This window comes from Antechinus flavipes, chromosome 1 (genome assembly GCF_016432865.1).
Source record: "Antechinus flavipes isolate AdamAnt ecotype Samford, QLD, Australia chromosome 1, AdamAnt_v2, whole genome shotgun sequence".
NCBI lineage: Eukaryota > Metazoa > Chordata > Mammalia > Dasyuromorphia > Dasyuridae > Antechinus > Antechinus flavipes.
In genome coordinates this window covers 94,554,578-94,576,909 of record NC_067398.1, presented here as the reverse complement: position 1 = coordinate 94,576,909, position 22,332 = coordinate 94,554,578, and the positions used below count along the sequence as shown (strand labels likewise).

Here is a 22,332-nt window from a genome sequence, read left to right as displayed (position 1 = left end):
TTTTTGTATAATAATCAATGCCCATTTTATGTAATTTAATATATTAAGAGTTAGAGTATTCCCCTAATTGTACATATTTTATAAATAAAAAATTAGGTGATTACTTTTATTTGCAACATGTAGAAATTTGTTCTATTATTCTATTGGCATACAAACAATTATTTCTCTATGGTAACACCTTTGGTCAAGGGAAAGGCCTTAAACAAATGAACAATATATGGATCAAAAGAGTGTGTGATATTAAAATTCATTTACTTTCTTATTGCTCTTTCCTTACTTTGAACATTAGTCTCACTTCAATAACTGATTGTCATATACATATATATATGAACATACTGATGTAAACATACAAATGTACATATTTAAGGTTTAAGAAAACACCATGATGCTTCATATAAATTTTCAATTAATCATATAAAGTATTTCCACATGTCAGTTCAGAATTTTGAGTTCTGAGACTAGGCCAGTGAGTTTATCAGTATATCCAATGCAGTCCAGCACTTCCTCTAAAATTGATAATCTTAGAACTTGGCTGAGAATTCTCTGAGATTACGTGATTTGCCCAAAATCATAAAGCCAGAATGTGTCAAAAATACAACTTGAATTCAGATTTTCCAGCTTCAAAGATAGTCCTCTGTCCACTATATCCAATAACATCTAAGAAATAAAATTCAAATACATGTATAGAACATTATAAATTCCTAAGTCAGTTATCTTTTAGGACAGTGTTTTATAAAATATTTGTTAATGCTCTAATTCTCCCCCTTTTTTATATTAATGTTTTAAACAGCCCTGAGTGAAGACTTACTATCTCTGTTGTTCAGTTGTTAGGCCATCCTCATTGAAAGAGCCACACATTATGGCAAGATTAATTATAAGTCTAAAACTCTTAAGAAGAAACTAATATACATCCATTTTACAGAAACAGAACAAATTTCTTTTGTTGTAACCATGCTTTACATTACTGGGAGTAGTGATATAAAAACAATTTCTCAAGCTTCTTTCTGCTCCAGAGCCATCCATTCTTTCCTACATTCAGCAACTATTGTGTTCAGAACATTGTGCTCTGATGTTGAGAAAGAAGTACAGTTTATTTCTGACTTTTTTGAAGTATATTTGAGGAAAATTAGACTTTCATTTAGACAATTACTTCCCTCTTTTGCATCCTAATGATCCCCCAAAGTTTAATATAACAACTCTAAGCTTAGTAAAGCTTAAAATTGCACTAAGATATTAGGGACATCCAAAATATTTAAAGCTGATTCCTGTGTTTTTGTAGCTTTGTGTCTAGTATGAGTATAAATGTGTATGCATGTATTCAATCCACTTCTTTATACACCAGAGTAAATGTCTTTCATAGTGATATGATTCCAAGGAAGTATGATATGTGGATTGGTCTCCCTTAATATGGAGCAACTCTCCACAGAGATACTTTGCTCCTCTGGAAGGGACCAGCAAGCAATTCTCCTAGGGGCTAAACTGCAACCCTGCTCTCCTCATTATGTTACTTTCTTATGTACCTCCTGGGGAAATGTGCATAAGAAAATATTGTATTTGGCAGTATGTCTCAGCTGCTGGCAGTAGGAATAGTGATTGTTGCCTGGAGTTGAGCAGTGCAGAGAGAAGAGAGAAGAGCCTTTCCCCTCTATAATTTGGGAAATATACATTTTCCCTTTGTGCAAAAAGATAATTAAGCTTGCTATCTTGAATATGACATATTATCTATAAACAAAATTGTATGAAGCATTAGAACAAATGCTTCCAAGCTATATTTCTATCTGTATAGAATACTTGACTTTTATAAGTCAAGTACATTAACTTCTTGACATTTCATTTTGTCCTCTAGCCAAATGTCATTCCCTCATAAACATTATAGAAATTTAAGTTCTTTGCCAGCCTCCCAACCACCAGAGCACTACACACAAACAAATAAGTATGTAATCATTTCACTTGTGGTTCCTTCCTTCAACAATTCTGTAGTTTCTGAAGCCAGTTTTAAAGAAAGAAAAAAGAATTACTTTTGGAAAATTTAAGCAAAGTGTCTCCTCTCTTTCATAGAATTTTCCAATGCAGAAGTAAATCAATTCTCTTAAAAGTAATATTTGATGATGTTACTTTCATTTAGCTTAACATTCAGATCCCTATTTTAAAAATTAAAAGGTCCCAGAAACCATACAGCCAACTTGTCCAACCAGAATCAAACCTAAACCTAATGTGGTAGTATAGGTACATGCACTTAATAGGACAAAATTCAGGAATCAGATAACATTTATCAATAACTAAGAAATTAATATATATTAACTATATTCCTAATGTTTGCTCTCAAACTAGTAATACAATTGCTAGTTATAGCTTCTGTAGTCAATAGAGTAATTAGAACATCAGAATAATAGTAAGCTTGGTAAACAACTAAATTCCATGCTTTGATTATTCTTTTAATCCCAAAATTAGTTATGTGAGTAGGATAAAGGAATATTTCATTTTGCTCTTTTGATCTTCTAATAGCCATTGATGGAGGAAAGCAATAATTCTGTAAATGAACAAAGCAGTAGATAGAATAAAAATGTCAATCCAGACACAGTCTACCATAATGGTCCAAATTTAGACCATAATTCTAAAATCACTATGAAAAGAAATAAATACTAAAAAAAAATCATTGATTACAAGCCATATTCAAGTTTTATAAAAATCAGATGCGAGGTAATCTATTTTGGGATCAGTGCAATATTAGTTTGCAAATTATTAATGAATATTAACTTGAGTCACTGACTTTAGCCATGATATCAATTCCTTCCCCTTTATTGGCATACTTTGTATTCTTTTGTGCTCATGAACTGGTATAGGATTCAGAATCCTACCTCTTGCCTGATTTCTTACCAACCTGTAAAGATAAGGTGAAAAATGCAGGGATCTCTTTTTTTTTTTTCATGTTAGTTCCTTTGTGTGAATAATGGGGTGGGTTAAAAAAAAAAAAAACTTTGCTAGCTGAATTTATTCATCAGATTTCATTCAATAGATAGATTTTTGGCTCTTATAACCCAGATCTCCTAGAACTTTACTAACCAAAGGAAAATTTGGTTGTGGGATGGGGAAAAGTTCTTAAAAAATTAATGGAAATCTATATACCCTTAACAACTATTGCTTTTTTTCTATAGGTGGGAAAGTACACCCTGGACAGCCTGTTCCTCCTCCTGTGGAGGTGGTATCCAAAGCCGAACAGTTTCCTGTGTAGAAGAAGATATCCAAGGGCATGTCAGTTCAGTGGAAGAATGGAAATGCATGTACACTCCTAAGATGCCCATTGTTCAGCCCTGCAACATTTTTGACTGTCCTAAGTGGCTGGCACAAGAGTGGTCTCCGGTAACTGTGCCTTCTTTCTTTGTGTTGTTAGGAGAGTAAGTCCATTCTTCAGTCTGTTCATCACCACTCTGCCTGGCAAATTTACTTTGTCCATCATTGGCTTCTTTGGTTGAGTTTACCTAGTGTTCTACAAATCTACTGCCAGGGCAGAAGATGGGGATTAGGAGAAACTGGAGAATAGGAGGGGGAATGAGGGTCACCATTCTCCAACTAAGTATGTTCGTAGATTGAGACATTTTCCTACTCCTGCTCCAAAGTTACTAATATGATCAAGAAACAGTTCGATGTCTCTCCAAGTAATGTCAGTGGCCATTGAGCTAGCCTTCAGAAAAACATAAGATCTTGGAACTCACCAGGACTTGGAAGTTATCAAGCCTGACCCTTCATTTTGCCGATTGAGGAAATGGACCAATAAGAGTTAAATGACTTGATCAAAGCCATATAAGTAATCAGTATTAGAACCTAAGCCCTGCTGATGGCTAATCTAGTATTCTTTCCATGACATCATACTGAGCTCCATGACACATAGTTTATATAAACCATGCAAGTTCAAAGGATAATATTTAGATTTGTGGTCTATGAAAACAAATTTTCTATGAACCAAGACATAAAGTCAATCAACCATGATATGGTTCTGTTTCTACTTATTATAGAGCCATGATATGGATTTATGATCATAGATGAGAGACATCATTTGTTGCTTGTTCTCTCATTCACTTTGGGTCTATTCCCATATGCATCAGTCCAGTTTCAGAGGTAGAGACAGAACCTACCCTGATTCCTGATCTCTGAATGAAAGATTTCTTCACCAGCTCTTTCTTTTACAAGGGATGGTGCTGTGACATAGAACAATTATGGAAGGATACCTAACCTAACAACTTAATAACCTTACTAATAATCTAACAACTACTATTTTTTATGATTTAGACACTAGTCACTGTGCTGAGCACTGAAATTACAAAGAAAACTATTCTTACTCACAAGGAATGCATATTCTAATAGGGGAGACAAATTGTACATACACAAGCACACGCAAGATAATCTTATAAAGGAAAGTATTAATAACTGGGAAAGCTAGAAAACATCTCCTACAGAAGAGGGTGCTTGAGCAGAATCTTGAAGGAAGCCAGTGGAAGTAAGGAGGGAGAGCATCCCAAATACAGCTTTATAGGTTGTGAAATAATTGAAAAGAAAAACTCAGGGAAATAATTAAAAACTGGGCAGAAACTCAATAATTTTTGTTGTCTTTTAATTATATCAAATATGCTACTTTGCATCCACATGGGTATTTACTGGATGTTGACTAAGAGAACACAGGGTTTTTGTTTTGTTTTTGTTTTTGTTTGTTTTTAGGGAAAACCTAAATGCAGCTATTTATGGAAAAGTTAAAGTTGGGATCATACCTGGTTCACCAAATTAAACTGAAATATTAGCATGTATCCAAAAAGAAATCCAAAAGGAAATGACTAGTTTGTCACTGGTAATCTGAGACTAACCCAATGGAAACAGCACTGATTCTAGAGTTGGAGGAAATAGGTTTAAGTCATAACTCTACTGTTTACCATCAATGTAACATTAAGCAAATTACTTAACCCATCTGATCTTGATTTTCCTCATCTATAAAATGCAAGGGTTGAATTAAGTGGCTTCTGAGGTCTAGGTCTATAACCCTGTGAGAACAATATAGCAGGAAGTAAGAAAATTAAGTCAATATCAAGAACAGTACTGTCTAGTTGATTGAAAGAAAATAGCATTTCAGGTTAGATAATTCAGATTTATACTTTGGGCCCTTATATGTATTGCTCACCCAACATTTCCCTGTTCAAAATTAGATTTTAGTAGTATTTGCCTATATATATATATATATATATATATATATATATATATATATATATATATATATATATATATATATATCAAATTGATTTCTGAGCTTGGAATGGTAGAGACTCAGAGATAGGGAGTAATTAAATTGCCAGCCTTTTCTCTAACAAAGTGAATGACAATTTTATGACTGTCTTTTTCTTCTATTTCTATTTAACAAATATTTATTAAGTACCCATTATGTTTAAGATCCCATGCCAGGCACTAGGAGGATTAGAAAGATGGATAATATGTAAGTCTTCCCTGATAGATTTACAGTCCAATAAAAGAGATAAGATACAAAACAACTGATAATCTTGGAGAGGAGGGCAGAGATTAAAAAAAAAAAAAGCCTGTATTTGAAGTATTTAGTGGGGAAAATAATATATTCTACTGTATTTAAATAAAGCTTTGCTCTCTCTCTCCCTCTTTCTTCTCCCTATCCTTCTTTTTCCCTCCCTTTTCTTCTTCCTTCTTCCCTCCCTCCCTCTTTTTTCTGTCTCCTTTCCTCTCTTCTCTCTTATCTTCTCTCTTCTTTGTCTCTCCCTCTCCCTCTCTCTTTTTCTAGTGTACTGTGACATGTGGACAGGGGCTCAGATACCGTGTAGTACTCTGTATTGATCATCGAGGAATGCATACAGGTGGTTGCAGTCCTAAAACAAAGCCACACATAAAAGAAGAATGTATTATACCCACTCCTTGCTATAAACCCAAAGGTAAGATGACAGATGGCCCATTAATTGCTTCCTTGTTCTAGAGCTGCTTTGATCTCCTTGGAATTTTTTTTTAAGAGTATCTTATTTTAAATACCCAAGTAACTGTGCTTTGTGATTTAAAGCTGCTCTTAGTAGATGGTGTGTGTGTATGGTGGAGGGGGAGGATGCATATATCACCAGTAAGTGTGCAATCCCTTAAATTGAGCTTTATTAATTAATTACTATAGAGACAGAGATAGAGCCTAACCAATCATAAAGCTTTCTGAATGCCATTGTTGAAAAGTATCATGGGATTTATCTATTTAAGATCCATTTTTAAAATAGATCAGCTTAAATATGTCTCACTGTCAAAATATAAATCTATCCATTTTAATGTACAATTTTAAACATATCAAGTGTATGTTCTTATGTTAAAACTATTTTCAACATTTATATAATCAAAATGTCAACATCTCAATCAAGATGTAAAAGAAGCATTTTTTACTAGAAATTGCAAATACTTTGATTTAACTTTATAAAAATCTCACTGGTATCTCAATTTAAAAAAAAAATTATTCTAAGCAAAAAAGATATAAAATCAAACATTTTCACATATAAAGCAGAATTTTAAAAGAGAGTAGGAGGCAAACAGGAGAAACAATCTCTATCATTTTTTTTATCATGTTTAGAAATGAGTATACTATTTATTGTTACCAGCTAGAACAAAGAAGTACAGAGATTTCAGCTACAAGGGTGGGAAGGCAGCAGCAATTGCCAATAGACCAGACCAGGGCATCATCCTCTCTTCCACACTAAAGTTAAACACAGAATAGAAAGTCTATAAGGAACAGGATTCTTCCTCCCCAATCCTTACCCCTCACTAGTTATAATAGGTCAGTCTACTATAATGTTCTTGCAGAATGCTTTGTTCTGAAAGAGTTTTATGTTAATGAATCTTTCATCAACTCAGCAACATTACTTTTGGAGTCTTTCCCCTCCCTGGAAATCTGGCAGTCAGAGGGTATAGGACCCTTCCATGTACACACTGACTCATTTTCCCAGAACATGATAACTAAATGTGTATAGCATTACATTCATTTTTACTTATACATATATATTTTAAAAACTCACTTATTAGACATGAGATAAGTGTCCTTATTGAAAGTTCTTCTTTAAAAAGAAATTGACTCTTACAACATAATTTTTAAATGTTTTTTTAAGTTTATTTATCTCTACATTGTCAATTAATTGTTTTCCTTATCACAAGCTATGATGTCTTGAGCAAAGGTAAATGTCATTACAAATGATTAAATAAGAAATCATTGAGAGAGTAGCAATAATCAATTGTAACAAATGGTTATTCCTAGAATGGAAAAGGCTATTGCTCATATACAAAGTGGAGCTTTATTGGCTGTTGGTAGTAGTTTTAGGTTTGTTTGTTTTAATGGAGAGACCCAAGTCTTTACCTAAAATAGTCCCTCTTTAATTTTGATTTTTCTTGCTAAGAATTTTTAGAATGACAGTAAAACTTTTTTATGTAGAGATATATCTCACTGGCTTGAGCAGCTCAATATTATTCATTGGCTTTAATTTTAAAAAAACTGAACAGTGTACATGTATAAAGAGCAAATGATGATATCTTTAATTTAAAATAGCAATATATTTGTTAGTTCTCTCTTTAGCAAGCCACTTCAAAGAATGAAAAGTAGTTTGTGGTTAACTATCTCAGAATGAAATCTAGGTTTTCACAGTTAAGTAGAAAGATTTGGCTTGCTAAACATCATTAAAACGCCATATAATTCTAGAGTGTGTGCATGTGTATGAATATGGGCATATTTCTTTCATCTTTGTAATTATATGTTATAAAATGGTGATAGAGCTTCTCTGGCTTGAGTTATAAAAACATATTCACTCATAAATGGCACCAATAAATATGTCAGAATAGGAATCTTGGCAACCATTTTTGTGAAGGCTAAGAAATATATTCTAAATTGCTTGGCTAATGTGGGAGAAGTGGTAGGACAAAGCAAATGATTGATTATGGCTCATTTTCTAAATTCCAGGTTGTTTTGCAAATGGTACCTGTATGAGTAAAATACTTTCATGGAGGCATAATCCCATCATTGGGGATATTCCCTCCATCAAATACAGATCACAACCTAGCCATGAGCTCACAATCTTCTCCCAGATCTTTTAACATTTTGTGAGTACCACTGAAGCATTTGGACTGTCCATCTGTTATCCAGTGTTACATGATTCTTTTGTTTATGTATTACCTTAATTTCATCTTGCAAATGTCATTGCTGAAAATTGCAGCATATAATCAGATATTTAAATCAAGGTGTTGTAAATTCAAATTACCAGATTTTTTTCCCATTTAAAAAAAAAAAAGCACAAAATAACTAATTAAAATTTTGAGGTTTAAAATAAATTAACAATATAAATCATATTTAGCAGAAAGGAGTTATACTGTGAGAAATGTTAGACTATACCAGTCATATTGTAAATTCTTATTTTTTGTACTAATTTTTATAAAGTAGTATTGTTCTTTTTTTTAAGAATGAAAGAAAAAAAATGGTTACTTAGACTCAGAGTTGATAATCCAAAGATAGAGATTTTTTTTAATTAATAAAGGGGTTTCTTTTCCCCTGTCACATAAACCTACAAATTGTAAAAATAGCCACCAGTAGTACTAACATTACTAAGCTTTGTTTTTGTTTGCTTCTCTATGTCTTAAGATATATATCAACCATTAGCAAGAGTTAAGACAAGCTTATGCATAGAAAGTCAGTTCCACACATCCTTTAGGTGTATAGATAGGAAAGGCTTAGTTTCTGATCTCTACATGACAGGCACTAGAAACAGCAATAACTTTTTTCAAAAATAAATCTCTGAGTGGTTGGAGAAGATTCTGATACATACCTAAGGACATTAGAGAACTTTATCTTTTAAGTCCAAGTTAAACTCTCACTGTCTTCTAGAACAAGAGTTCTTAACCTTCTTTAAGTTATAGATTCCTTTAACAGACTAGTAAAACTAAAACTGCTTCTCAGAATAATGTTTGTAAAGGTATAAGATAAAACATATAGAACTATAGAAGGAATGGAATATTTTGAAGTACAGTTATTAAAATATTTTTAAAATAAGTTCACTGAATCACAAGTAAGGCTTACTGTAGAATTTCCATAAGAAAAAAGACATTAATTAATTTGCATAAGAGTTTTATGAAATTTGTAAATATTTGCATAACATATACATGTTCAGACATTTTCAGGTTAACATACAGTTATCAGAAGTATTTATTCTATCAATCTTTATCTATTTAGTTTCTTCATGCATAATCACTATCCCATTTCTATTAAGCTACAAAAAGCCAAACAAAATAAAGCCAAAAAATGAGTATGGAAAATGGCAAGGCCATAAGTCTTAGCCATCGATCACTGACATTGACTGGAAACAATTAGTTGGATGATTTATTAATATTTATGTTCAGTTTTTAATTCTCCGTTGTTAAATTTTAAACTCCTTGAGAAAAAGAACATGCCTTACTTTTTTTAACACCCAGAATCCTTGCCACTGATCTGAGCATACAGTAGGCACTCAAAAGGTGTTTTTATAAAATCTGAAATTAATTGGTAAAAGATTTTCAGAAGATACTTATAATCCTTCCTGTATAACTCGATATGGAACCGATCTTCTTGGTGGTGTAATTTTCCCCATGTTTCTATTGCTTTAGCTCAACCATGAACTTTTTATGATATACAACACAGAGCATAAAATGTTCCTTGCTCATTAGAATACAGAAAGCCTTTTTCTCTACAAACTGTTCCTACTTGTATGAATCTAATGATATGAGTTCCATTCAAATAAAAGAATCAGGAAATTAAGTCAACTTAATTATAAGCACATCATTAATATAATCAGTCTCTCTTTACAAACATACAGCCCACAAAGATAGGCAAGCTTAGAGAGAAAGCAAACTCCCTTAGAACCCAAATGTAGGTTCTGAGCTCATCTTTTTCATGTCTGTACATCTGTTTTTCAGAGAAACTTCCTGTGGAAGCCAAGCTGCCATGGCATAAGCAAGCCCAAGAGCTGGAAGAAGGAGCTGTGGTGTCAGAAGAGCCCTCGTAAGTTTTGAAAGTACAAATTGTTTTTTTTTCTTTTCAAACCATTTAATTAAAAAAGAAAGGGCTTCCCTGGTCTCAGCTTTCATAGGTTCTAAGTTTAAAATTAAATATAAACATCTTAAGATTGGTGAAATATGACTTTATGGTTCCCAAAACAAAGATATACCAATAATATTCTTTCACAACTTGTGCTTGCTCAGAGAAGATTTTTCAGCCTTGCCCTGAGAGAGAAAAGGAGATTATATCATCTTCTCTCATCAGCCTACGTAGGCTAGTTTCCATTCTTCCCTCCCTAAGTGTTGTCCTAGAACAAAAGAGAACCATGTCTACTCCATAATGATGTTAGATTTTGTGGATAAGAAAACTGGAGAGTGCATTCCATCTTTCAGTTTCTCAATGAAATTATATAGACTATGTTAATGCATCAGTGTCTGTCATTTTTTAAGAGCAGGAAATTTCCCCTTGTTTTTCTTTTGTTCTCCCATTGCTGATCATAACCCATCTATACCCAGTAAATGTGTCCAACATAAATGAATCATATGTTAGGCAATTCCATGCTTGTAGAGCTAACAAGTATTACAACTGGGATTTGAACCCAAGTGTTTATAACTCCAACTTAGCATCTTATCCATTATACCATATTGCAGAAATCACCTAGAAAATAGAAATAAGTCTAAGTGAAGCAAAGTAAATCTCTCATTGTCCCCAAGCAACACTCCAAAGTTTTAAGTTGCACAATAGCTGCCAACTTATATAATCAGAAGAAACTACCTGGGATTTTTCTTTAACATAAAATCCCAGATCCACTTTAAAAAAAATCTCAACCAGTGACATACAGGTCTGTGCCAAGGTCATGAAGTTCATAGAAGCTATTTTCTTAATAATGGCCAGTGATATCTCTCATAAAGAAAGTAAGCAAAAGCATTAAATGAATCAGTGTAAATCCAATAACACAATTGGGAACTCAAAGTACTCACTCTAACAATGGTAGGATGAAAGTTATCTCCACATGGGAAGATTAGCACATTATCAATAAATAGTATCCATACTACAGATATTTCTATATAAATCACCTTTGGTATATAAAATGTATTTCAAAATAAGCATTGTTTTAAATGACCCTGTGGATTAAATTTTCCTGGAGTAATGAGAATGTTTGGAAAACTTTTTCTTTTCTCTATTGAAAACTAAAGTATAAATTTGCAATTCCAAATTTTCTTGAACTTCTACTTTTTGAAAATTACTTTTCTAGGGCACAAAATAAATTCTCTACTTTCAAAATGAAAAGGGAAAAGGTCTCCAAAAATACTTTACATAAATGTATACTTGTTATGTTATTGTAATACTGGAGAAACTGAGGCAAGATAGAGATTAGAGAGTTTTTAATATTTTATTTGAAAGGGAGAGATTTACTGGGACCAAAGTTGATCCATGGTTTGGTCCCAGGGCTGAAGACTATGGTCTCCAAGAATCCAGCAAACAATGTAAGTTCTCAATGACATATATATAAACACATGGCTCAGATACAGGGATAGACCGAGACAGGGGCAGAGTCAGAGGGCTGAGCGCAGGAACATGGGACTAACAATCTGGTTCTGACAGGGTAGGGGGAGGGATGGGGAACATCTGATAATTGGGATTACAGAATGGGGAGAGGAACCCAACATTCTGATGTGCCTAAGATAGAAGGTCTTTCTCCTTATCTGGATCATCATGATTAGGAGGGAGAAGTAGTGTTGCAGGACAATTAGGAACTGAAGCAGAACAATTCAGAGAAACTGAGGCAGTACAATTTAGGGAAACTGAGGCAGGACAATTAGGGAAACTGAGTCAGGACAATAAAAGAGAACTGTGGCACAACATTGTGAACATATGGATGGATGGATGAATGGATAAATGGATGGATGGATATGTAAGACTGTCTAACAATCTTAATGGATTTTTAAACTTATTAAAACTTTAATATAGTATATCCCCTGTGATAGGTCTGGACCTAAGATTTCATTAATGTTGTGAACTTTCTGGTTTGAAAATTTCTACCAGATAGACTAGCAAAACATCTGAAAGTTATTGTCTAATAAAGTATCCTAGGGATATTCAAAGGTTAAATAACTAGCCAGAAATAATGTGTTGGAGGCAGGATACTCCAAGGATAACACTGTGTCCATTGCATCATGCTGTCTTACACAAGTCTGAGTTAAAGAACAAGCTGGTTACCAATGGCATACTGTATAGAGAACTAACTCTGGGATCGGGAAGACTTGACCTAAGTTTTTAGAGTCACAGGTGATTTTCTAAGAGTTTAAATTAGTAATTCTATAAAGACTTTGATTTGGAAACTACATTGGTAGAGAAAGTTTGCCCCTCAGGAAGTCCCCAATCTCCAACTAGAATATTTATATATTCACACTGAGATGTAATATCCAAGTACAGGTTTAAATAGTGACCAAATAAATTATATTTAGTCACTCAGTTCTCCCTGTAGGTCACATTTCTGGCTAAAGACAATATCAGGAAAGACACCAGTTATTTCTATTCTTTGCCCTGTAATTTAAAAAAGCTTACTTTATCCTCCCCTGCTTCTATGGAAAAGCAACTAACAACATACAACATTAGAGGGAAGGCAGTTAGACTTGTTTAAGATTATAATTTAGCTTTAACAACATCATTTTAGGGTTCACATTTATGACTTTCTCCAACAAGAATCTGGTTCAAGCAACCTATTCTGTTCCGTGTGTGTGTGTGTGTGTGTGTGTGTGTGTGTGTGTGTGTGTTTCTAAGAGAGATATTAACTGTTTTAATACACTGAGGTCCTATTTAGGACAGAGGAAGATGTCATATAAACAAAGCAGTTTACTCCATATTTATGTAAAGACTTGGACTGTCTAAAACCAGACAGGCATTATTTTACTAAAGTTAATCATTCTGCTTTCTTTTATGTATTCTATATTTTATCAATTATCTTCTATCATAATCCCATGTTTATTATTATGTTTTGACTGATTTTTAAGTAACCTCAGAGAATAGCAGAAATTAATTTAAACATCTTTCACCAATAATTAAATATCTTTCCCACAATAAAATGTCCATCAAAATGAAGGTGCAAGTATAATGCCTGCAGAAACATTACGTGTACTCTAGTTCAGGGTATTTTATAAGTCGCCTTGTCCACTTAAAAGTCTGATTGAGGTGCATTATGTTTAGCTTTCATCTTAATAAAATCCCCAAAGCAGTTAAACACATAGTTCCAGCCATTGAAACTACAGCCACATATTAGACTAATAAATTTTACTCTTAGTTTAATAGAATTGCCATCTTGGCATGATTAATCGGAATTGAAATAGATGGTAATCGGAGCGCTGGGGCAGTGCAAAGGAAATGGACACTATTGTACTCAAAACAATAATTATTTTTATACCAAAATGAAATAAGTGGCAGCTGTAGAACACTGTAATGAAGTGTATATAGTTTCCACATTTTATGTACTTCATATGTTCAGTTCACCAAATCCTATTTAAAAAAAAAAGGTCCAGACTTCCACACTAACCATTTTTGTTTAATTTTTAATTGGTTTTAATTTGAGAAGCATAATTTTGTAAACCTGGATTCTTTTAACAAGTTTTCTAAATATAATAAGTATATATTTTCCTAAATTCTAATTCTAATTCTCACCAGTGAATAATAACAAAATGATGTGCTGTCAGCAAGTTGTTTCTCTCCCTTCCCCAAAAGGTTTTGTTTGAATGGTGATGTTTAGATGTAGAGGTGTCTGAAAGGAAAGAAAAAAGTAGCCACAGGGATCCCACATCTTAGTTCTTGTTTAATACTCTAGCTGGCCTTGGAGAATTGTTTTAGAGAGGCAATAAACGGTATTTCCCAGAAATATTTCAGAATAGGAATTCTACTATTTCATTGATAGTGAGAAAAGGCAATGTTGTTTTTCTGAAAATGCTCTAGTGGAACTAGGATTGGAAGGCATAAGTTTAGATCTTGTCTCTTTGACCAATTAGTCATGTGATCCTGAGCAACTCACTTTAATTCTATGAGTTTCATTTTCTGCATCTCTTAAATAGAGATAATATGCTACCTATTTCACAGAGCTATTGAGAGGAAACTATGAAGATTATAGAAATATAAGGTACTATTATAATCATACATAAATAAGAAAGTCCATTTTTAGCCCATATTTAGTGTCAAATAAAGGGGAAATGATCACAATAACACTAAAATGTGAAATAGTAAACTGTTTTTTTTTTGTTTTGCTTCAATAATTTTTCAGTCATGTCCAACTCTTTGTAACCCCATTTGGAGTTTTCTTGGCAAAGATACTAGAGTTGTTTGCAGATGAGGAAACTGAGGCAAACAAGGTTAAATGATATATGGTCATAGAGCTTGTAAGTATCTAAAGTCAGATTTGAATTGATGGAGATGAATCTTCCTGACTCCAGGCCCATTACCTTGTCTACTGTATCATCTACCTGCCCCTAGTAATCTGATTACACAAGATTGTGATGGGAATCAATCATTGCAAGGTAAATGAAATAATAACTGCAAAGCATTTAGCATAGTGCTTGGCTCATAGTAAGCACTTTATAAATGGTAGCTATTATTATCACATATTAAAATGGAGCTGTAATAAAAGATCAACAATTACTGGCCAATTCACAAGTCGTTCAGGCCTTCAAAATCATTCATAAAACGGTGAATTTAATGTAATACTGTCATTTTGCTATGCCCAATAATGTACAGAGGAGATAAATGGGGATGTGAATGTGGCAGAGACACTGAAATAAATGTGAAAATTGATGTGAATATAGACAATTTCTATGGATCCCTCTACATTGATTACAGATTGGGATTACCACTTAAGTGTCCACTCAGAACTATTTCTAGATACCTTTCTTTTCCTCTTATGAAAAATTTATTTTTCATGATTTTACCTTATTTTCATTTACTTGTCTGACTTTCTGTATATAAAAAAGAAGAAGAAGAAACTGAATAATGTGATCTATAAAACCTTTTTTCATGTTCAAAGTTGAGTTGCCCTTGGTAGTATTATGTGTTCTTTATATTGTTTCTCCAATATTGGGTCTGTGTTACACTGTCAACTGTCCTACTTTGCAAGATCTGTCATGTAAGGCAAAGCAGAAATTTGTAAGACAGCCATAAGAAAAGGTGCAGTTCATGGTCAGATCTAAACCAAAGCTAACTGACTCATCAGCATTCAAATACTAATTCTTTAATATTTCCTATCCATATGACTTGACACAACTTATTTCAGTCTTTCAGAATTTTGACTTTGTCATCTATACAATAAAGTAGTAAAGAATGGACTAATTGATTTTAGGATGATGAATTTTGTTAGAATGAAAGCTAGAAGGGTATAGAGTCCAATTCCTGTGTAAGTTCTTGAAAAATATGAGTTCATTTGATCTTCACAACAACCCTGAAACTATTAGATTACTGATGAACCCAGACCCCTTCAACAATATGGGAAGGCTCTTGAGGTTGAGGGATAGAATTTAAAGGTTCTCCCTTTAACTAAGCTCCTTGCCCTTGTTATTCCTCATTACCCAGATGCACAGGGGTACAATCTCCTTTTTTTCCTTGTCAAATACATAGCCTCAGGTCAGGTCTGAGCTGAATTTTCTTCTTGTATTACCACTGATCACCACTCCTTTTGGTGTTCTTCTTAGATCTCTGTTGGAACAGCTGTGGGAAAGATCTGTGAGGTTATGTTTCCTCCTATTCCAACTATCTTATTTTACAAATGGGAAAACTGAGGCCCAAAGAAATTAAGTCATTTAGTCCAAGGAACACAAGTAGTTAAGTAGAAAAGCTAGGATTCATTCTCAAATTACTGATTTCAAAGCCAATGTTTTTCATTATGGTGCATTGCCTCTAAAGTTTCTTTAAGTTGTAAATGCTATGATCTGGCCTGTACTCTTCAACTATCATTATTGCCATGCAGGTAAATTAGTGGTAGAAAATCTGGAAAACAGAAATAAAATTAAATACCTGCTGTGTTAAAAGGCAAATAGTGATTATTTCTCCTATTGAAGACTACCGGAAAAAAATCCATTAAAATACTTTGGGTTTTTTTGTTTGTTTTTTAATTTTGTTTTGTTTTCACTGTATACAAATCTGCAAAAATTGAGGAGTTTATATAACAGGAGGAGGATGCTGGTTAAAAATAAATCTGAGAAAAAGAGAGTCTACAGAACATTAAGACTATCACAGACCTCCATTTTTGGTATAATTTTAATAGATCCCTAATTTGGGGGAATGAGATGAATGAAGTGACAAAGTAACAAAATTATCTCTGTCTGAACCATCTTTTTTTACCAATAGGTCAAATTATAGCCCTTCTGAATTTGACTATTACTGCTGAGAATATCACATTAGTTTTGGAATGTGTTATTTAAAAGCTACACTGGTTATATCAATTACACACAAATATATATATATATATACACATATATAAATAGGTATCTACAGTATATATAGTTTTATATATAGTTACATATATATATATAGTTAAAGTTATAGTTATTACTAAGTATTTTAAAGTTCTCAAAATTCAGCTTGAACTCATAGTTGTTAGGGGAACAGTGATATACATACCATAATTTGTCCTCCTTGTAAACTCAGGTCAGTCACTGATCAAACTTATCAGGAATGGGTAAAAGAATTATTGAATAGTCAACAAGTCTTTTATTTTCAGGGCTTGATTTTAATTCTCCATTGGGTCAGAGGGATAAACATCACTTCAAGTCTGGTAGACAAAATAGAAATTTTGACAGTTTAATTGCTTGGAGGGTACGGGGTTGGAGATAATATTATAGTGAACATTTTAAAATAGGACCCAGGAGAGAATTTTTTCTGGTACTGAACAGAAACTTACCCCCCTGGAAGCTAGATGCCTTGTTGAATATGCCTGATCTTGAATATGAGTAGGAAGGAAATGGTTTATTTCCTTGACTCCTTCAGGCTACTAACATACTATTGAATACACTGGATGATGTAATTTACCAAATGATACAGTTTAGGGCAGAGGTGACTATATGAGCTAAATATACAATGACTGGGATGACAAAAATAACAATAATAACAATGGCTCACATCTCTTTAAATATCTTAACAATAGAAAGGAAGAACCATAACAAATATTCAAAAAATTGAATTTTTTATTTCAAGTCCCTTAAATTTCTATAAGTTATAGAGCTTTTTCTTCCCAGAACTACTAGGCTCTCAAGCAAAAGAAAAGAAGACAAATGGGATACCCAAGGATGTCACCTCCTTCCTAATTTTCAGTTGCTCCAAGTAGATTTGTAATTAGCTTTGTTCAATAGTACTAGTATGGAGGCTGGGAATGGCTGATTCTGCCTCAAAGCAGTGGTGCTGAGGAATGATTGTTTAATGAAGCATATCTCTGGAAAAAGAATATTTGCATTCCCATTCCCCAATTTGATTTTCATAACTATTATACCTCTCTTCCTTTCTCCATCAACCTGACTTCACACACCTAATGTCACCTACCCATGAATTGGCTGTTTGAAGGACCCCAGCAGATAGGATGAATGCCCAGGATCAAAAATCATAAGCAAAATGTGTAGACCAGAAATGTCCTGGTTCATTTTCTCTTCTTCATACTCATCTTCATCACTGCCATCCCCAGTGTCAAAACACTAGGATTGCCCAAATGGCTCGGTCTTCTAACTTCAGGGTATTGTAGGATCTGTTTTCACCTTTCTTCTTGTTTCTGAACTTGCCCAATTTGCTGATTTCTAAATTATGGTTCTTGCTCAGAGCCGTGCTCATGGTCAGAATCTGGCTGAAAGCAGCAGCTGGGAGAGAGGATCCTTTTCACATGATAGGAATTTATTTCATTGTATTGCATTGGTTGCCCTCTTCCCCCACTGCTTAATGAGCAGTCTCTCTAGCAAATCACTGGGACTTTCCAGATGAACATCTTTAATCTAAGCCACAGAAGACAGAGAGGGATTCATGGTCTCATGTTCCTTGATCTTGCATTTTTTAAAATCCTGAGTTGTCTTGTTGAATTCTTTAGTTAACAGTTTTGCTCCATGGCTGGGAAAACATTTTTGTACTTTAACACGATACTCGGGCTTTTAACGTGTTGCCATAAATAACTTTGGTGTGAGCCATTAAAGAAAAAAAGGCAAGAAAGAAAGAAAGCAGAGGGCAACCATAAGGTCTGGATGCCAGATGGCATCAGCTCAGAGATGGGACTGATTCAATGAGAAACTGAAGGAAATTCCTATCATACATCTGTATGAACAGAACTCAAGAGGAATTAAATATAGAAAGAAAGGCCAATAATAGTCAATATAGTAATGCTAAAAGCTTTAAATACCTTGTTTACATTTTTAAATGTATTTTAAAATATAATGCCTATGTATGTATCTATATTATTCCCATTGGAAGGTGTCTGAGAATGTGGATGACTTAACCTAATGGTTAAGAATATGAATACTTGTTTAGGAAAAAAAGTGACTAGAAATGTTAATTGTCTGACATGTGTTTTTATATTTGCCCCTAAAGTATATTTAGTGAACCAAGCATCAGTAATGGTTCCAGAAAGTACTATTTTTATAGCCACAAAACAAGGTGCTTGAATAGAATTCTCTAGCAAGCAACAGAAACAAGGAACAAAAGCTTGTTAAAAGGAAAAAAAAATTCCCTTGATATATTTCTTTAGCATCTAACAATGTAACACCTTATTTGTCTTCCTGCAGTATAAGCGTTGCTTAGAGATAATTGAGCAGACAATAGGTCTGTTCAAACTAAACATTCTAAATTTTGCTCTTATTACATAAAGAAATTCATTATGACTCTTGTGTAGCTGGTAAAAAAAGTACAGCTAAAGCTCTGTTCCACACTGGGCAGTTTACCCTTCATTCTCTAATCATCTCCTGGTCCTCTTAGTATCACTGTTGTTAAACAATGTGGTATAATGGAGAAAGGAATGGACCTGCAATCCAGAGATATGAGTTCAAATCCTACCTCACATATTTACTGGATGTGAAATTAAAGGTAAGTCATTTAACTTTTCAGAACCTCAGTTTCCTCATCTGTAAAATGAGAATAATACTTAACTACTTCATAAGGTTGTTGTGAGGAGAGCTATATAAATGAAACACTTACATTATCATCCCCCACATACCTGAAATGCTCTCTCTATATTTTTCTAAGTCTTCAAAAGCTTTCCTCCAAATCCATCCCAAGACTCCCCTCTTCTACAAAATACTTCTTGAATCCTTCATCTTCTCTTTGTATAAATTCTTAATAATGCTAGTATCATCACTAACAATAATATTTAATAATTATTCTTATTCTGATATCTTATAATAAAGCAGAAATGACCCACTATTCTTTGGGCAAATAAATTGGCATAGGGGATAGAGCACTGAACCTGGATTCAGGAAGTTCCAAGTTCAAATCCTGCCTTAGATATTTACTAGTTCTCTGATCCTGTCTATTATCTTCATTATTTCATCTATAAAATGAAGATAATAATAACCCCTTACTAATAAGGCTATTCTAAAAATCATCTGATATATAAAGTACTTTGCAAACCTTAATATTCCTTATAAATACTTGCTATTCTTACAGATCATGCTAGTAGAACATTCATGTCAGAGTGCACCAAAGTACAACATTTTCTATTGCGACTCCCCAGTAATGATGGTTATTTCTGTTGATGGAGATTCAGTCAAGCTGAACAGAGAGAAATTCATCACCAGCCGGCTCATCATCTGGTGATAGTTTTTTGGGAGGCCCAGTAATTCATAAAAGCATGAAAGGTCATGATATATTTCTTTAGTAGGGATCACCTAAGCCAACCATATCATAGATTCACAAAACATGGAAGCAATAATAACTTATTTGTATAGTATTTTATGGTTATTATTATCTATGTCATCATTTGGAACTTATCATATGAAATTTAATCCTATGTTCTCATTTAACTTTTCTATGTTTTGTTTCCTCATTGAGATTGACCTTTCACAAGGGCAGGACCCATTTCCTATACATGTCCACAGCACCTCAACATAGAGGTGTTCAATAAATATTATATTCCTTGACTGGATAATCAAGTGCTTGGACTGGTTACAGAGAGAGCCCCCAAATCCAATTCATATTGAAATTATTCATCTCAGATTCACTATAAGACTTAATGGATATGTTGAGTGATGTGAGCCTTTGTTATTGTTGAATGATATGAATATTCCTTCTAAAAATGGAAATTGTGATACCATATGGGTCACCCTGGCCAAGAAAATCCTCAGGTATTATTAAATTCAAGTGATAAATTTCTTCATATTTAATTAGAATAAAATAATAATGTCTAGAATTCTGATCAAGAGAAAACAGGTGTAAAGATCCAGAGAGTTTTTTTAAAATATTTTATGATGACTCATAGTCTTCAATAAAATCCCTCTCTAAAACCTTATCATTATCATGGTCTAACAATGCCTGTGAGATCTTAAGGAATATATTAGCAGAATAAGACCTACTTAGATAGACTTGAAGTCCAGAACTAATGTTAAAAGTATGTGTCTATTGTCAAAGAGCTAAACCGGCAAAGTTCAGGGATCTTAATCTTTCAATCAGATTGAGGATGATGAATTGTTTGTCCATAAAAATTCATAATTTTCGTTCTTTTAGAATCTGCAAACTGTAACAGAGAAGGGAAAACTTAAACCAACAAAATTACTAGTCCTTGAAGTCTAGTTAAAGACATAGTACATATTAGTGGTGTCTGATGAAAGAGAATCCAATCATGATTTTTTTTCATAGAATTTCCAGACTATACCCAATGTTATGTGTGGGAATGTCATGCATGTCTGAGCTGAGACATGGCAGTGATTTGGCTGAGACACAGTAGCCCAACAGTTTAAATAAAGAACGAAGGAAGAATGCAGAAGGGATTGAGTATGAGAACAAAATGAGCCTGAATCAAATTGATAGCATGTGTAAAATGAGACTGGAATCTGGCTATGATAGCAAAGTTAATTAATACTACAGAGAAATAAAGTTGTGGAAGGGATGGCATCTTTAGTCAGAACAAATGATCAAATCACTGGAATTTAGTCTTATTTGAGATAAGGTTCAATGAGTCTAACTCTATGCTGGGAAAATGGTCTGCAGAAACCACTGATATCTTTCCTAAATAGTGGATTTTTCAGTTTATGTTACATACAACTATGGGACAGAAGCTACTCATTTGTGGGGGGAAGGGGGTTGGCAAGGGATAGAGGAAGAGAGGGGAGTTAGAGAAGGGAAGAGAGGGAGAGAGAAAAGAGGAGAGAGAGAGAGAAAGAGAGAGGGGGGGGGAAGAGAGAGAGAGAGAGAGAAGAGAGAGAAGAGAGAGAGAGAGAGAGAGAGAGAGAGGGAGAGAGAGAGAGGGACAGAGAGAGGGAGAGAGAGAGGGAGAGAGGGAGAGAGAGGGAAAGAGAGAGAGAGAAAGAGAGAGAGAAAAAGAGAGGAAGAGAGAGAGAGAGAGAGAAGAGAAGAGAAGGGGGGGCAGAGAGACAGAGAGAGAAGAAGAAAGAGGAAGAGGAGGAAGAGGAAAAGAAGTCCTTTTTTCTATATTACAATGTAAATTAATTATTAATATCCCTCCAACATTTGGGATAAAATATTCTTGACTCCTTTACTTAACTGGTACCATGTATACAAAAAGCAAATTCAATTGAAAACTTTAGATAAAAGATTGTTTCCCTCTTCGGTTACCAGAATATTCTACAGCAAACCAGTTTATTCAAAATTTCAGCTTTACCACCAAAACCAGTTTTGATTCTCCGACTGCTTTGCCAAAAGCTAACTCCAAGTTGTATGGTTCAGCTGTGCCCTAGAGAGTGACAAAGACAAATTAATGGAATTGCCTTGTGCCAAAATAAAGCATGGACCCTGTCACCACCAATATATGTTAAGTCCATTAAGTTCTATTTTAATTAACTGAACTTTAGCTGGAAAGCCACAGCAAACATGTTGAATTAGTAGAAAGAAATTCTCACAACATGCCAGATAAACTCTTTATTTCATATGAAGTAGAAATAGTTCCTGAAAAGGATTTAGCATTTGCAGTAAATGAGATTTTTATCAAAGTCAAGTTTAAAAAAAAAAAAAAGGCAGCTTTGCATTGAAACTACAATCTGGCTTCAAGCTGATATCTACTCAGTCCCCAGTTTAAAAAGGGGGGGAAAGAAGGGGGTTTAGTAAAAGCAGCCATGACATTTTGATCTCTGCAAAATGTT

The 22,332-nt window shown here is 33.8% G+C and overlaps 1 protein-coding gene across 1 annotated transcript in view; it reads left to right on the top strand.

Annotated features, from left to right (window-relative positions):
* ADAMTSL1 (ADAMTS like 1) overlaps positions 1-22,332 on the top strand; it is a 386,862-nt gene that overhangs the window by 190,984 nt on the left and 173,546 nt on the right. The window contains exons 11-13 of the mRNA XM_051987060.1: positions 3,156-3,360; positions 5,792-5,939; positions 9,964-10,048. Coding sequence (XP_051843020.1) covers positions 3,156-3,360; positions 5,792-5,939; positions 9,964-10,048 — 438 coding nt within the window. The remainder of the gene's footprint in view (positions 1-3,155; positions 3,361-5,791; positions 5,940-9,963; positions 10,049-22,332) is intronic.